Source organism: Crocuta crocuta, unplaced genomic scaffold (genome assembly GCF_008692635.1).
Source record: "Crocuta crocuta isolate KB4526 unplaced genomic scaffold, BGI_CrCroc_1.0 scaffold26, whole genome shotgun sequence".
NCBI lineage: Eukaryota > Metazoa > Chordata > Mammalia > Carnivora > Hyaenidae > Crocuta > Crocuta crocuta.
In genome coordinates this window covers 9865488-9880094 of record NW_027532249.1, presented here as the reverse complement: position 1 = coordinate 9880094, position 14607 = coordinate 9865488, and the positions used below count along the sequence as shown (strand labels likewise).

Below are 14607 nucleotides of genomic sequence, written 5' to 3'. Positions count from 1 at the left end.
ATAGTAAACTATATACTATAAATCATACAGTCATTCTAAAACACAACTTGTGCCCTCATAATAGGCACCATACTGCAAAATTGTGCAATAAAAATCAGGACTTAGAGGAAAATTGGGATTGGGACACAACACTCAAAATTTCTGTCAATGACACACATAAACAAGAGATAGGAGCCTAACAAAAATGTTAGCACAATTGTACACATTGTAAGTGGTTAAGAAATACATAAATGCTATGATAAATATGACACTTTATCTTAAAAAAACCTGAAGTTTGCTTAGGAAGATGAGCATTCAAAGGGTTGCAGCTTGTATAAATCATTGAGATGGGGCAGAAGGAGCATTACCTAAAATCAGATGGAAAGATATTTTTTTAAATGTTTTATTCATTTTTGAGAGAAAGAGAGTGAGTACAAGCTGGGGGTGGGTAGAGATAGAGGCGGACAGAGGATCTGAAACTAACTCTGCACTCACAGCCCCAGTGTGGGGCTTGAACTCACAAACCATAATCTGAGCTAAAGTCAGATGCTTAACCAACCCATCCACCCAGGTTCCCTTCAGATGGAAAGATTTAATACCAAATGTGGATATATGTGGCTCATCACACAATACCATAAACTGACAGCTAGTACACACGCACATTTGTGTGCTGGTGTGTTTTGTTTATTCCTTTGCATCTGGATTCCTTTGCAGCTGGAGTCAGCTGAATGCAGCTTTCTATGTTCACTTAGTGTTTCTCAAGAAGAAAAAGGTGTATAGGGATTCCTGGCTGGCTCAGTTGGAAGAGCATGTGATTCTTAATCTCAGGGTTTTGAGTTTGAGCCCCACACTGGGTGTAGAGAGTACTAAAGAAACAAACTTTTTTTAAAAAGGAAGGAAATGGCATAAACAAATATAAATTTTGTGTTGTGCTCAAATTGCTACATAATATATCAGTCCAGTTGGAACAAATACATATTTCCAAACAAGCAGCAGAACTGTATATTAGTTTACATTTCTTGGAAGTTCTTCATTATCAAATTACACATTGTCAAGTTTTTCTCTGGTTTCCCTTATTATTTTAAAACTTACATAGGAAAAGTATTAGCTACATTGTTTATTAACAGTAACTAAAATAGTGACATCCCTTTTTGAGAAAACATTCTGCCTTTGTGTGTATAATTCTCTCGTGCAACCTATATAGAATCAATATACTGAATAGTAATCCATACGGTTTTTTTTCTAAAGTTTCAATAAAGTGGCTCTCGACTGAAAAAAATATCACTTTTAAAAGTACAGCCCTTCAGAAAATCATACCTCTTCATTTGCTTATTTGTAGCTTAGGGATAAAAATCTCAGCTGAAGGGTTTTTTGGCTTATAGTTCTTATTTTTTAACTTGAATTTGCATGCCTAAAGGTAAGACTCCCACTCGCCCATTTAAATGTATTTAATTCCTTACCCCTGAAAGCATTTAAGTTTATAGTCCTTTTGGAGATTGAATTAAGACCATTTGCTCCCAGGTTTTATATGTTAAAGCAGGAGGTTTTGGTGCTATTTTGTTTTGTTGCCTGGAAAGGATCTTTGAAAATGCTTTTCTGTTTGAAGGTTTGAGAAGCAAACAGCACAGATACTAATCACTGCCTGTTCTTATTGAATATGAAAAGGAGAAGTGAGCTAACTAGAACTGATACATTAAGTTTTTTTCCTAGAAAATTCAAGCAAGAGTTTTTATTCTACAGATACCAACTAGTTGTGCAGACCACAACTGAAGAAAGACGAAAAGTGGGAAATAACTTGCAGCGTCTTTTAGAGATGGTTGCTACACATGTAGGGTCTGTAGAGGTAAGTGTATGATGGTCTCTTCTACATCCTAAGAAAGCTTTTTAAAATGATGTTTCTGTTTTGTTTCCACAGATACAAATGATAAATTTTATTTCTATGGAAAATATGTTCTAGTGAAAAGTTATCAGAAAAATCTTGTTTAGTGGTATGGTAAGGGGACATACCTGTACATTTCATAAAGTAATCTGGTTTTTTTTCCACATAAATTAGCATATAATGATATTTATTATGTCAACAATTTATAATGATGTGCCAAGCCACATTCTGCATATTGAAAACGTATCAACACACTTAAGAATCCATTAAGATGAAAAAGAATGTGTTATGACAAATATTTTTCCTCTCTGTTAATTACATGTAAAGTGCTTAGGAAACATGAAGCATAACTTGAAATTATTGTGAAAACTTCAACAATAATGCTATTCCTCCAATCTGTTGTACAGAGCCCAAAAGCCAAGATAAATTGGTTAACTTTAAAATTCCTGGGTAGTTTTTTAAATGACAATGTATTTCCAATTGTGAAGGATTAAGAGGAAAATAAACTCATTACAGCAAACTGATAGGCTTCCATTTGTTGAATACAGAACATACGGTATTGTTACAGCAAATACATGGCACCCAGGAAGAGACAAGCAACATGCACTTGGGGAATCAGAAAAGACTGTTTTGCACCAGTACCAGCCCAGTGGAGTTACCTCTGAAGGCTGAGCCCCAAGCCCCAGTGCTGGCCTGCCTAGCTTCGGGGTACTTGGAAACATTCTGTTGGTGGCACATGGGGGTGCACTATCGATTGTACTATGCAGACAGGTGGCTGATGCAAGAGGCAAGCAAGATTACAGAAGCCGAAAGCATGCAAGGGGAGTATCCAGCCTCAGGCATCCAGCTGGCCCCTTTTTTATCTGCACTTGCCAGCTTTCCTTCTCATTATCCCCTCTTGATTCTCAACCTACTGTAGCCTTAGAGAAAATCACTTTCTGGGGGCCAGGGAACCCCTTGCTATTGCAGGAGGAGGGGTGAAGACTGTTCTGGCTTTTCTTCTGGACAGGGATTGCAAAGGGAGGGGTGTGACAGGTAGGGTTCTTCACCATCCAAAGGAGAGTAGCGACAGCTAGAATGATCCAACTGGAGCATCATCTGGAGTTTTATAGCTTCTAGGCCAAAGGAAACAAACCTGGTTAGCATATTAAGAATACAAGGACCCAACAGGAGGGCTATGAAAAGCATTAGGAGAGGACCAGCTAAAGGGAGGAGCCAGGAGGACCAATTCCATATGTTGCTCAAAGAGTTTGATGAATGTGTTAATTCTTGCTGCCTCCATTTGATGATACACTCCCTTAGTTGTTGGGCCATATCTCTAACTATCCCTGATTAGTTAACATAGAAGCAGCATACCTCATTTAGGGAGAGACATTGTCCTCCTTTTTCAGCAGTTAACTAGCCCTGGCTTGTTTTATAAGACTACTGCTGCTAAGGAGTCTACTTGATCCTGTAAAACCACGAGACATTTGGCAACTCATTCTATGTCGTCTGTTAGGTCCTTGGATAATTTATAATAAGTGGTTGAGGACAGTATTCCTCCTATCCCAGTGCCCACCCCTGCTGCTATTCTGAAAGCAATCAACAGGGGTATGACTTGAATGGCTCTTTTTGATCGAGCGTATGCTGCCAAGGGTACTATAAGAAAAGCCCTGGGAGGGTATGACACCAGGGTTGGGTTGTAGGAACATGACTGAGTTCCTGACTGTCAAGAGGCTGGTTGCGTTGACTGATGGTCAGATTGCTAACTGGCTCCATTCCCATTTTGTTTGTCAGGCACCTGGAATTTGGTGTCCCAAACTTTGGGACAGTTTGACTCTAGTTGGAGTCACCACGTGGGGGTCTGGGTCTTTAGTTAATAGGGTAACATTTACAATTGCCTGTGTTATCAGAGTAACTACATAAAGGAGGGGCCCTGTGGACAAGCAGAGCCGGTAGGCTATGGCCAAGCTGGGATTGTTATCATTGAGAAGGCAATGAGTTGAGCTCAACATCTGGTCCAGACAGAGATCTAAAGCAGGTGGTCTACCTGATTCAAGTCTAGGCAAAGGCCGATAAATTGGATCAGAGGTGACCCAACAGGCATGAAGAACATCAGGGCAAGTCGGATCAGGCAGTCCCCAATCACATCTTATTTTTATTTTTCCCATCCAGTAAATTCTCCTGTTCCTATTACAGGGAATGATCCTCCTGGCATTATGACATCTGTCTGGCATGTGGGGATAAACAGTGGCACAGAGGCATGGTGGTAGTAGTATCTCATTCTTCAGGGCCGGAGGAACAGGGGAAGAAACAAGAACTGGCGGGAATACAAGCAGAAGGAGGGATAGTGGGGTAACAGGGTAACCTAGGCCTGTAATGTAGGGCTGTCCCTCATGGAGGCAGAAGACAGCAGAAGATCCTTTGACACATCCCTCCAATCAGGGAGGAAGGTTCCAAGAGGGGCAGTGGTACGTGGAACAAGTACACAGTTGGTAAGAGGAGAAGATCCCTTTCGAGCACATTAAGAACAGGTATATATGCAATAGGGATAGGAGACAAGGCATTGGAGGGAATGATTCCATCCTGAGGTAGGAGACAGTTGTAGAGGCAGAGAACAAACATGCAGAGAAAAATACCAATCACAACTCAGATAATATACAGCTAAGGAGAATAAGACATCCTGACACTAGGAAGTATGGGGAGGCTAACAAGGGTTTGTGACTGAGGCACCAATCTGCAGGAGTAACTTGGGTCAGCCCTACAGCAAAGAGTATAGCAACAAGTATGGAAAGAGAAATAGGTAGGGGATGACAATGAAATTTGAGAGAGAACGAGTTGCTGTAGTTCATTAAGTCACCTCATGATTTCCTCAAGCTTCTGGTTANGCAGGTGCTGGCTGCAGGCTGTTTATCGTCTGCTGTCTTCTTAAGGGTGATCTGTAGAGGATTGTTCTGGTTAGCGGTTATTTTCCATTCCAAGTGGTTGTCAGGTGACAGATGAGCTGCCTCTACTCGAGAATGGTGGATCCAGGCAGTTAGTACTGCAACCTTGAGGGCTATGGGTATGATTAGCACAACTAAATAGGGTCCCTTCCAGGTAGGTTTCAATGGCTCCTTTTTCCAATCTTTTATCTAAACTTGATCCCCAGGTTTTTGAAGGTGCACAGTTATTCCTAGGGAAATGGGTGTCCTGTCTATCACCCATCTATGTATTTCAAACAGTTTTCTCTAATCCTTCTGATTGTTTTTGTATTTCCAAGTTCCCTAGATCTGTCAGGGACCCCCTGAATTTGACTAGCGAAAGGGGTCTTCTGTATAGGATCTTAAATGGTGAGAATCCTATTTTTGTCTATGGGGTGCAGCATATTCGGAAGAGAGCTAGGGGTAGTATATCTGGCCAGGGCCAGTTAGTTTCATGACATAGTTTGTCCATGGCTGATTTNAGGTTGCATGTAAGTTACATTGGATACCTGGATTTTTGGCTATTTGTTGCACTACGTCAGCCATGAAGGCTGCGCTGTCGTCTGAGCCTATGGTTAATGGCATTCCATGTCTGGGAATGATATCCCTTAGCAGAGCCTTAGTTGCTTTTCTTGCTTTTTCGGTGCATGTAGGGTAGGCCTCTACCGAAGAAATTTGTATCATCCACTGGATCTTATTTTGGTAAAGTCCACCTCCAAATCTTTGGAGGGTACTTGACCACAGCTTTGGATTCCCATGGGCCCAATAGGGCCTTGTTTGGCATTATTTTGAGCACAGAGGTGGCAGCATTAAGAGATCAAGGCACAGAGGGACAGGAGTCAACCAGTTACATAGTAACAACTCAATAAGATTTCAAGGGCGGTTTTTCCTAGGTGAGTGAGCTCATGCTATAACCACCTGGTGGGCTGGCTGCTCTGGTATATGGACTCTTTGGTCTGGAAGTACCCACCATCCTTCTTTTGTCTGGCTTCCCTTTGCCTGTTGTACCCATTTTGTTTCTTGGATTGTGTCCCTTGGGGAAGTTAGCTGTTCCAGGACCAGCATGATTTTTGAGGGTGTTGTTTGTTCTCCTGCTGCTTGTTTAGCTGCAGCGTCTGCCCATCGGTTACCTTCCAACACTGAGTCTTTTCCTCTTTGGTGTCCCTTGCAGTGGATGACTGCTACCTCCCTCAGTTCCCAGACTGCCCTTAATAGTTTTAGGATTTCTTCCTGATGTTTTATTTATTTTCCTCCTGCGGTCAAAAGTCCTCTCTCCTTGTATAGAGAGCCCCATGTATATGTAGAGTGGTAAAGGCATAGTGCAAGTCAGTGTATATGTTGGCCCATTTGTCTTTACTGAGTTCTAGTGCTCTCGTTAGGGCCCTCAGTTCTGCTCTTTGGGCTGACCATCCTTGTGGAAGAGCCTTTACTTCTGTGACCTCAGAATTAGTGATTACTGCATAACTGGCATATCTTTTGCCTTCATGAAGCTGCTGCCATCGATGTACAGGATAAGGTCAGGATTTTGTAAGGTGCTGACCTGTTTGATAGGTCAGGTCAGCTAGAATAGACTTCATCGAGTACCTCTAGACAGTCATGCTCTGGGGTCCCTGCCGCTGCCAGCCAGAAAGTGTCAAGGTCTAGAGTTTTTACGGGTTCCAATCTTATTCATGGGTTTTTACATAGTAGTCCCTGATATTGTGTCATCCCAGCATGCATTATCCAGTTTTGCCCTCTGGCATCCATCACGATAACAGAATGGGGAACCTAATGTTTAGGTTTTGTCCCAACATGAGTTTGTCTTCTACCTTGATTAAAAGTGTGGTGGCTGCCAGGGTCCTCAAACAGAGTGGCTGTCCTGCTTTGAAAGGTATGCTCCTGGTCTTTGCCAAGGTCCAAATTCCTGGGTGAGAACCCCCAGGGCCACCCCATTGCTTTCATGTACAAACAGGTTGAAATCTCATGATACAACTGGGAGTCCCAAGGCTGGTGCATCTGTTGAGTTTTGTTTTTCCGGTCTTGAACACCTCTTCTTGATTAGGGTCCCCAGAAAAGGGGTGCCCTTTCTTCTCTCTTTAGTGCCTTGTATAGAGATCTAGCCAACTTTATGAACCCTGGGATCCATATTCAACTGAACCCTGCTACTCCCAGGAACTCTCAGATCTGCTGGCAGGTAGTGGGAACTGGAATGGCACAGACTGCCTGTTTCCTTTCAGCTCTCAGCATCCATTTGCCTCAGGTAATTTCGAAGCCCAAATATTTAACTTCCTGTTGGCAAATCTGTGCCTTTTTCTTTGACGCCCAGTATCTCACCTGTTAGTAGCCTGAGTAGGGCCCTGATTCCTTCCAGCATCGGGTCCGTGTGGAACTGGCTAGCAGAAGATTGTCCAAGTATTGGATGAGGACACATCCTAGGTCCCGTCCCAGACACCTGGCTAAGTCAAATGCCAGCGCCCCACTAAATAAGGTTGGTGAATTTTGGAATCCTTGCAGCAGCCTAGTCCAAGTAAACTGTTCCTGTGCCTCTGTGGTAGGATTTTCCCATTCAAAGGCAAATAAGGGTTGACTATTAGGCATTAGGTGGAGACAGAAGAAAGCTTCCTTAAATTCACACATGTGAACCATCCTGCCTCAGAGGGTATGAGTCCTAGTAGAGTGTACAGGTTAGGCAATGCTAAATGCAGTATGATGACTGCTTCCTTAATGGCTCTTAGGTCCTGTACAGGGTGGTAATCATTTGTTCCACACTTTTTCACAGGCAGCAGGGGAGTATTCCATGGGGACTGGCATCGTTTTAGAAGTCCCCACTTGAGTAGCCTGTCCAAGTGTGTCTGGATCCCTCCTGTGGTACCATATATTGGCATATTTTGACAGGTTGAGCCCTTGGCTTTAGGTCAATTAATATTGGGGGATTTTTTTTGACAGATCAGGGTGGTTTCCTTCTGCCCAAACTGAAGAGAATTCAGCTTCTAGCTCAGGGGCCACAGATGGCTCACCAGGAAGGGAAGTATATAATCTCCATTCCTCTTCCAGTGGAATCATCAGGAACAAAATCATGGGTTGGGCCTTTTCGTTTAGGCACAATTGTGCCTGTCCATCCAAAGTGAAAGCTATTTCTGCACCAAACTTGGCTAGGAGGTCTCTACCAAACAGTGAGACTGGGCAGTCAGGTAGATACAGGAATTCATGAACTACTTGGTGACACCACCCCACCCTCTCCAGCGAGGATTGTTGGGAGCTGCACAATGTCCTTTGGGTTTGGTTCCCAGTGGCTCCTAGGATGGTGACTTCTCGACCCAACAGAGGTGCTACCTTGTGTGTCTCTGCAGAGTGTTCAGCCCCAGTGTCAACCATGAAATCTATTGTCTGGTCCCCTACCTTCATTTTGACCATAGGCTCATGGGGGTCCAGTTGGATAGAGCCTGGTCTTTCCATTTTTTTTTTTTTAATGTTTTATTTATTTCTGAGAGAGAGAGCGTGAGCAGGGGAGGGTCAGAGAGAGAGGGAGACACAGAATCTGAAGCAAGCTCCAGGTTCTGAGCTGTCAGCACAGAGCCCAACGCAGGGCTCGAACCCACAAACTGTGAGATCATGATCTGAGATGAAGTCAGATGCTTAACTGAGCCACCCAGGCGCCCCAGAGCCTTGTGTTTCCTAATCAGAGTCTACTGCCATTCTGATGAGGTCAGCCTTCGGTGGTTCTGGTTGGTAGCAGCTGGGTAGAGTGGAAGTTCCTGGTTTTCCCTTTTGGCATTTGGGGCATTCATTTTTCCAGTGTCGATTCCTTGTTGTAGGCACATTGATCCCATCCCAGTGGCACCCTTCTTTTTACTTCTTGAATCCCTCATGGTTTCTGTGGGAGACCTCCCAGAGGGGTGGTTGCCCCAAGGCTGAGACCAGGAGAGCTGCCTTTTGTTTCATCCTTTGGTCTGCCTCCTTTCTGGCAGCTCAATCCCAATTTACAAAAACCTTGTTGGCAATTTCCAGTAGTTCAGTGGCATTCTTTCCAGCGAATTCTTCTAATTTTTGGAGCTTCTATGTAATGTCACTTTGGCCCTGTCCCATGACGGCAGTATTTTGGGGGGTTTCTATGTCGAATAGAGTGTAAGCTCTGAAGGCTTCACATCATCTTTCATAGAAGTCCCCCGGACACTCTTCTGGCTTTTTAGGACCTCAGATACCTTTGCCATGTTGGTGGGCTTTTGGGCCCCTGCTTTTACCCTGCTTTTACCAAGCAGGTTGGTAACTTTCTAATCTGGCCCTTCCCAATTCTTCATTGGGGTCCCAGCAAGGCTCCTCTTCAGGTGTAGCCTCCATACCCAAGACTCAACGTCTAGTTTTCCATCTTGTGCCTGAGTCCGGAGCCATTTTCTGGCTTCAGTGACTATTTGTCAGCGCTCTTCCATGCTGAAAAATGTGAGCAGCTTCTGCTCACAGTTGACTCAAGCAGGGCAATGAGTCCAGAATATGGATTCTAGGAGATCTGTCATTGCCTATGGCTTCTCAGAGTAGGGCAGCCTGTGGTGTTTCCAGTTGAATAGGTCAGTAGTGGAGAACAGTTGGTAGTAGAAAACTGATCCCCCCGTTGTAGGATCCCGTCAGGGCCTATTCTCTGCTGACCCCTCTTCTCCCACAATAGCATCTGCGTTGCCGTTGGGGGCCTTGGACTTTGAGCTGCAGACCTAAGGCATCTTCCTACCAGTTCAAGTGTCCCTGTTTGGGGCCAACTGGCTGCTGGCAGAGGCAAGACCGGCAGAAGTGGGCTGTCAGGCAGCCGAGATTCCCCTCCCTTGATTGATGGGGTGCTGAGGGCATATGATGGTGGAAATGGAAGAATTTATGAATTTTCTTGGAGGATGGGAGCGTTTTTCCTGCTGTGAGATCTTCTTCTCGGCCTGTGGCCCTAAGACCCTACATTGTCCCTTACTATTAACACAGAACCGGACCCAGGGAGGCTTGACTTGGGCTATTTCCAGCCACTGATCAATGTATGGGAATTGATCTGGTAGCCAGTGTCTCCACTAACTACTTTATAAACAGCTCGGACTGTGGGGACATCTAGGGTGCCCTTAGGGGGCCAGCCTATACCGAACATAGGCCATTCTAATTCACAGATGGTGTGTAATTTCCTGGCAGTCAATTTGAGCCCATAGTCCTCTGAAAATCTCTTTTTAAAATTCTTACTTAAACACTCCAAAACAGCTGGTCTTGAGGAACTCCCCCCCCATCCTGGTATCCTAGATGGGACCCTCCCAATGTTTGTCACAGGACAAACACAAGGGAAGAAGTCGCTTCATCTGCCTGGCAGCTCCCCTCATGGGGATTGGATGTCTCTTAGCATTGGCAGTTCAGTATAAACTCCTGACTCAGATCAGGCCTCTGTGGGCCTGATTCTGCCTTGAGCCATATGAGGTCATCACAGAATTGCAAGGGAAGACTCAGGCTCTGTATCTAAAACTGAGGAGCGTGGGCACTCACTCACATTCAGACAGATTAGACTTCCACCAAGTATTCCCTGTTCTGTGCAGCTCCTCTCACCTGGGAGGTGATCAAGCTCCCCTTCCACCTCTAGGGCAAGCCTGAATTCAGTCTGAAGTCCCTTGGGACACTTAACCCATCTGATGTCCTGAGGCAGGCCTTTTCTATTCTCCCTGGAGTCCATTGAAGCACAGCGGTGGCTGACTATTGTCAGGCCAGCAAGGATCGCGTCCAGTGAAATCACCGGTGGCACACCTTCCTTTCTGTCTCAGGGGCTGGCGATAAGTTGCCTCTCCACTGGCCTGCAACAACGGTGGCTCAAGGGGTCAGTGTGGCTGTCGGCTTCCCAGCCAGCGCACCAAAAATATTACAGCAAATACTCAGCGCCCAGGAAGAGACAAGTACTCGGAGAATCCGAAAAGGCTGTTTATTTTGCACCAGTAACCTTCAAAGGCTAAAATCTGAGTCCTGGTGCTGGCCTTCTTTTATTATGCCTGGCTTCCTTCCGGATACTTGGAAACATTCTATTGACTGCACAGGGGGGCACTATTAGTTGCGCTATGTGAACAGTTGGCTGATAGAAGAGGCAAACAAGATTACAGTAGCCAAAAGTATGCAAGGGAAGGATCCGGCCTCAGACATCTGGCTGGCCCCTTTTTTATCTGCTCTTGCCAGCTTTCCTTCTCAATATCCTACTTCCTCTCCTTTCTCCTGAAAGACATTGACCTGCATTTTCTTGTTAGTCAATGTTCTTCACTGCTTGGCGCTAAAAACTAAGAAAAACATACTGGATTCTATATCACAAAACCTGGACTCTACCCACTTCTTTGTAATTCAGCCACTTAGTTGCTCTATAATGGATTCTTTTTCTACCAGTTAATTTGTTACATTTGAACCACAGATCAGAAAATTATTTGAGTAATTACTTTTTCATTCTCCTAAAGATGATGTATAATAGATGCACAAGAGAAAAATTCATTCACAACATACAATGATTGGCACACAGTTGGCCAGTTAAGTATGGAAGGAGCACATAAGTCTCCCAATCATCTTTAAAACCTATCATGGGGAAATTTTACAAGAAATGAAATTTGACTGAAGAAAACAGAGGAGTTTGGATCTAATGGTATCTTTAGATGGGATATTTTTCCTCAGGGGCAAAGTGTTTCTTTGAGCAGTTCCTGGTTGGAGCCCCATGTAGGTCCTCATGTGGCTTGGTATTCTAGACTAGGAGACGGCAAACTACAGTCCACAAGCCAAATTGTGCTCACAGCCTACTTTTGTAAGTAAAGTTTTATTGGAACACAGATACTTCATTCACTTCCATACTATTTATGGCTGCCTTCCCACTACAGTGTCAGTGTTGAACAGTTAAAACAAAAACCATCTGGCTTGCAAAACCTAAAATATTTATTATTTGGCCCTTTACAGGGAAAAGTTGCTGACTCCTCTTCTAGATTCCTTTCTTCTTGAGGGACACAGAATCTTTTTTATCTGTTTAGATGTTCAAAAATTATTGTAAAGTATAATAACTAATCCATTGTAGTATTGATGCGTATAAACCAATCTCTCTGAGAGTACAGAAATAGATGATAAACATAGACAGTCTGATTTATGAGACCGGTACTATTGCAAACCAGTGGGTGAAAAGAATTGTTCAATTAATGGAGTTGAGATTCCTACCCTAAATCTTAGACAGAAATGACTTCAAGGTGTATTAAGAAATTAATTTGAGGCTAAATTTTTGACTTTTAGAAGAATTACAGGCACTATACTTAAACCTCAGCAGTTGTAAAGGAGTTCTTAAATTAGACACAAGTACAAACCACAATAGAAATTATTTATAAATTCATCTTTATTAAAATTAAGGTCTCTACAACAAAACATAAAGAGTGGAAAGATAAGCCACAAAACAGTAGATGATATTTTTTAAAACAAGTACTAAAGTAGGGCACCTGGGTGGCTCAATAGGTCGCATCCCAACCCTTGATTTTGACTCTGGTTCATGAATTCACGCCCTGTATTGGGCTCTGTGCTGGCACTGTGGAGCCTGCTTGGGATCCTCTCTCTCTCCCTTTCTTTCTCCATCCGACCCCCTTCCCCCAGCTTGTGCACACACGCTCTCTCTCTCTCTCTCTCTCAAATAAAGGGGGGAAAACAGTAAAGAATTAACATCCAGATACATGATGACCTCCAGAAAATAAGTGCAGAAACTGGGCAAAAGACTTGAATGGGAATTTTACAGAGAGTTAACATGGCCAATAAACATGAAAAGATACACCACTAAAAAAAGAAGAAAAGATACACCACTTCCACCCTCACTAAATTAGGAAAATAATAATAATAATAATAATAATAATAATGAAGTTTGAGAATACTAAATGCCAGCAAGAATATGAAGAATTGCAAGTTTTTATTTATACTGCTTGGATTGTAAATTGATGTTAACAATTTTAGAAAGCAATTTGGCAGTAAAATAGTGCAGTTCCATTCTAGGTATTTAATTAAATTTGTAACTGTGTGCTGGGGTACTGTACTAGACTGGATGGTATTCCCCCCAAATTCATGTCTATCCAGAATCTCCTAAGATGACCTTATTTGAAAATAAAGTCTTATGGATGTAGTTAAGATGAGGTCATACTAGATTAGACTAGGCCCTGAATCTAGGGACTGATGCCTTTGTAATAGTCCATGTGAATTATGGAGGCAGAAAATATTTCTGGAGGTCAGGAATATAAAATGGGCCTCCAAGGCTACAATCTTTCCAGAGACTCTAGGGGGGAATCTTACTGCTTTTTCCATTTTCTAGAGCCAACTACACTCCTTGGCTTGTGCCCTCTTCATCTTCAAAGCCAACAGCATAGTATCTTCTATCCCCTCTGACGTCTCTTCTGTCCGTATATTTTCTCTCTCTGACTCTCACACTGCTGATTACCTCTTACCAGGATCCTTATAATTATATTGGACCCACCAGGACAATGCAGAATAATCTCCTTTTCTCAATATCCTTAACATAATCACATCTGTAAAGTTCCTTTGCTGTGTAAAGAAGACATATTTCACAGGTTCTAGGGTTTAGGCCACGGACATCTTTGAAGAGGTTGTTATTCAGCCTACCATACCTGGGAACAAAAAAAATTAGTAGTAAAATGGGTAAGTAAATGTTGATATATTCATGCAGTAGCAACTATATGGCAGTACATAAAACTATCTGCATTAACACCAATGAATCAAAATACTGGGTGGAAAAAAGCCATTATACTTCGTATAATTCAGTAAATATGAAAGTTAATACCAGATGCCACTAAACTAGTGTATTGTTTAGAGATACATACATATGTGTCTGTGTGGAGTGGGGGGTACAAGTATAAAGAGTAGCAAAGCACTGTTCAGGAGAGTGTAGAAAAATGATTAGGAAAGGGCACAAAAGGAGATTCAAGAGCATCCCTTTTATTCCTGCCCTTAACAGTTGTTACATGCTTGTTTGTACACTTCACAATTAAATCCTTTAAAAGAAATTAATATTTTTATATTTCCACTAGAAACATCTTGAAGAGCAGATTGCTAAAGTTGATAGAGAATACGAAGAATACATGTCTGAAGATCTCTTGGAAAATATTAGAGAGATTGGAGACAAGTATAAAAAGAAAGCTGCTCTACTTAAGGCTTCTGATGAATGAAGATAAAATTAAGCAAGACATTAACTGTAAATTTTTAAATGTACTTTGTAGGTTTGAAAAATCTCTAACATATCCTATACCCCTCCTTACAATGAAGTTTCATGACCATATCTTCCCAAGCCTGTGAAATATTTTTATATCTTTTATAAACCTAGTTTATTAATTTAAAGTATGTATAACCTGAAATTATGATAACTTGTTGGATTGTTGTCTTTAGATGTGAAAGACTAGTTGTATTATGTACCCAGAGTTAATAAAATTATATCAACAAAGTGTGTTTTTACCTGATTTCTCAACCTAACTTCAGATGGTCAAAAGACAGTTATTCTGATCTAAACCAGAAATCAGCACACTCGGCCACTTGTGGTCACTCGTATTCATTGACATATCTGGCGGTCTTCATACTATAATGGTAGTGTTTATTATAGGAGACAGAGACCATATCGCCTGCAGAGCCAAAAATGTGTACTATCGGGCCCTTTTCCACAAAGTTTGCCAATCCCTGTTATGAACTATACAAATGTCAGTGCTCTTAACCTAAAAAACATGGTCGAACTCACTCCTTATTCAGAGCCAAGAATCTTTCTAATTTCATGCCACCATTATTGTGAAGTGAGCAGAATATGAAATGTGAGAATCAGAAGACATA

General features: G+C 42.5%; 1 protein-coding gene across 4 annotated transcripts in view; it reads left to right on the top strand.

The window, feature by feature from the left end:
- NDC80 (NDC80 kinetochore complex component) overlaps positions 1-14230 on the top strand; it is a 59727-nt gene extending 45497 nt beyond the window's left edge. For all 4 annotated transcript variants that reach the window (XM_077778135.1, XM_077778137.1, XM_077778134.1 and 1 more), the window contains 2 exons: positions 1720-1822; positions 13821-14230. In XM_077778135.1, coding sequence (XP_077634261.1) covers positions 1720-1822; positions 13821-13958 — 241 coding nt within the window. In that variant the 3' untranslated portion in view covers positions 13959-14230. The remainder of the gene's footprint in view (positions 1-1719; positions 1823-13820) is intronic.
- Positions 14231-14607: the final 377 nt, after the last annotated feature.